The following is a 3,160-nucleotide window of genomic DNA, read 5'->3' as shown; positions in this document are numbered from 1 at the left end:
AGAGGTGGCGAAACGTCTTCAAATCTTGGAAACCAAGTCCAGTGGATATTTTTTGAACTTTTACGGAATCAGTACCTGCCTTAAGTCACTGTATTAAGGAAGCATAATCTCATCTTTCACAGCATCCACATTTGTTGCACGGTGCTGCACACCCAGCCTGGGGTGGCTGATCGGTTTATTCGTGAAGTCAAAGAACAGGTTGCCATCATCATGAAGAACCCCAAAGAGAAAACCACAGGAATGGTGAGTCTGCTTCGCACACATACACCTCTGATGGAAGTGATCGGCAGTTCTCTGGGTTTGCCTGAACTCTGGTTTCTTTCAGGGAGCCATCTACGGCATGGCCCAGTCCATCCCGGACAGATCCATGGTGACGGAGATCTCCCGGGGTTTCTTGGACTGTCTCTACAGCACCGAGGTACCGAAATCCGACGTCTGCCACATGAACGGCAACGGCAAAGCCCACTAAAGTTTAAGGAGAAAGGACTGGACGGCACAAACACCCTCCAACTTAAAGCGCTCAACGGTTGCCTTATCCTGCATATTAAACTGCACTGAAAACATCTGCAGAGCTTTCAGAAGAACAAGCCATCATCGTCTAGATCAACCCAGAGGGAAACTGCTCCCTGCAGTCGCTGGGGAGGAACTGACTGGGTCCACCGAAACCTGAGACTTGATTTTAACCCCACGGGACTGTGTGTGTTTGTGTTTCTCTACGTGAGTTTCTTATTCTTTCATTTCATCGATAGATTTTCATTACTTAGACCCACCGTGTTTTCTAACTGGTGCATCTCAATTAATTAAGATTAAGGCATTGAAAAGTTAAGTTGTTTGATAAGTGATATTCGTTTAGATTCATGACTCATAATATTAGTAAAGCATTTATTTCTATTGGTTTGATAATTATAGCTTGAATTAAACCTAAAAATCTTCTCTTCTAGAAAATCCCATATTGTCAATGACTCTTTTCTTTCTTTATGTTCACTGCATGGAGGGATACTTTCAGACTTGGGACTATCCTTGCCACTTCATCTTTTTCTAGCAGAGTTTTTCCTTCCACTTAACCTTCCATAAACAGCTTTCTGTGAAGAGCCATGTGTCCTACATCTTTTAAGTTTCACTTTTTCTCTCTGTAACAATCAAAATTACTGAACTTTTAGATATTCTTCTTGAGATGCACCATTGTGTTCAGTTTTTATTATTATTATTATTGTTTTTATTGTCAGAACATTTCAGCTCTTTCACTCTTTAACAACTCAAGCCACTAAAAACCTTGTTAGAATTGCTGTGCTGCCCTCTAGCTTTAAAACTAATGCACTGCAGCGGACTGGCTCAACATTTCTTTTAACGGTTCAAATAAGAAAAAAAAGCCTCATCATGCAGCATCAAGGTCCTGAGAAAGACATCAGGTCAAACTGTAAAACTTGTGTCTGTTGTAAGCATGAATGCATGAGAATGCACGAGTCCACAGAGGTTTGTTTTGAGAATTATGGGAGCTTTTGATGGTAATGGCACAAGGGAGAACAGGGGCATGGAGATTTAGATTGAATCAGATTTCAGGTAGTTATTAGCTCCTATTTTCCATATGGACTGAAGTTGGTCTATTTTATTATCAAGCAGCATCAAACTAGTTCCGTTTTATTCAGTTCAGTACGGTTGAGTTCAACCGTTTCTGCTAGTTGTCTCCTAATTCAGTCTACCTCAGTTCATCCAGTGAAACAGCCAGCAGGGTGACTGGTTCCCACACCACCGCAGGGATCCCCCAGAGGGTTCGCTTTCCCTTTAACTGAGGTTTTAAATCCACAGACCGACTGCTTTGGAGGAACCCCCTGTGTCCATTCAGCCGGATATGCAGACGGTTCCTTAAAGATTGTAAACATTGCACTCTGTAACCGCGATGGGAGCGTGTTTTTTGATTCCTGTGTTCTCCTAAATACAACTAAAACAGTTTTTTCTTGTTTGTGCAATATATGTTCTCCTTGTATAAAGTGGGAAATAAGGGGGAAGCTCTGCTGTTGATGTTAAAGTCAGCCTGGTAATAATAATTTAAAACGTTTTGTGTGACCACTTTCTAATCGGTAAAATCACTTGAGTCTTTTTTTTTTCTGTGAGCATTTATTTTCATAGGTAATATTTCTACTTAAAGAGATTATACATGAATGTACTTTGCTTTTTTTTTTTTTTTAGTTTTTTTCCACCTCTTTAACTCGTGCCTGATTTATTGAATAATCCTAGAACCCAATCATATTTACATCCTGTCTGTCTGTTTAACCTGATATTCTGACTCCAGGTGCTTATTTTGTTTTATCTGAGGAAATAACCTGAAAACTGATGAACTACTACAAAGACACTTTCAATAAAGACTTTTTGCTTTATCTTTTAATCTGATAGTTTTTTTTCCTTTAGAGGAGATATCCAATCTACCCTCTATTGCTGATAAATTATTTTATGTGGTTTGAATGTAAAGAAAGAAACATATCTATACAGTATTAGGTATTCGAAATTTTAAAAATTGATGGGTCCTTGGCAGGTCCCCTACAATTCCTTTTTAAACATCAATCTTTGCACTAAAATATTATTTCTGTTATGATTTGTGGACATTAAGATCTAAAGAGAAGCACCATCTACTGGTAAGACCCTGTAATTAAGTGAAAGCGTGGAGTCAGAAAAATAAAATGCACGCCCAGGAGGAATGCCGGTGACTGTAAGTTGGAGGAAGACTCCCATTTGGCTGGCATTTGACTGGGAAGGGCTATTTTGAATGGCTGCTATAGTATATGTCAGTGTTGTGGTCAAGACCACCTAACCCGAGACCAAGACCAGAGTGTATCGAGACCAAGTCAAGACCAAGACCAGCGCCAGTATGTGACAATAAAATGTGAAACATGATCAAAATCACTAAAATTAATCTAAAAGACCCACATTCACATAAAAACACCTAGATATTTAACACAGAGAACTGGACTAAACATAAACATCTTTATTTAGTACTTCTGTGTAGTAATCACAGAATTTCAAACAATTAATCAAAGTCGATCAAAATTGTATTTTCTCTGCCGTTCATGAACAGTACATACATTGATGTTGTTTTTAAATGTGCTATTTCAAAACAATGTGCAAAATTCTGTAAAATGTGTAAAACTGAAAAAAAGCCAATAAT

The 3,160-nt window shown here is 38.7% G+C and overlaps 1 protein-coding gene across 1 annotated transcript in view; it reads left to right on the top strand.

The window, feature by feature from the left end:
- Window positions 1–2,375, top strand: part of sgpl1 (sphingosine-1-phosphate lyase 1) — a 17,870-nt gene extending 15,495 nt beyond the window's left edge. The window contains exons 13-14 of the mRNA XM_015381146.1: window positions 123–243; window positions 326–2,375. Of these exons, the coding sequence (XP_015236632.1) occupies window positions 123–243; window positions 326–469 (265 nt within the window). The 3' untranslated portion in view covers window positions 470–2,375. The remainder of the gene's footprint in view (window positions 1–122; window positions 244–325) is intronic.
- Window positions 2,376–3,160: the final 785 nt, after the last annotated feature.

Source organism: Cyprinodon variegatus, unplaced genomic scaffold (assembly GCF_000732505.1).
Source record: "Cyprinodon variegatus isolate N-32 unplaced genomic scaffold, C_variegatus-1.0 Scaffold11, whole genome shotgun sequence".
Taxonomy (NCBI): Eukaryota; Metazoa; Chordata; class Actinopteri; order Cyprinodontiformes; family Cyprinodontidae; genus Cyprinodon; species Cyprinodon variegatus.
This window is presented reverse-complemented; position numbering and strand designations above follow the sequence as displayed.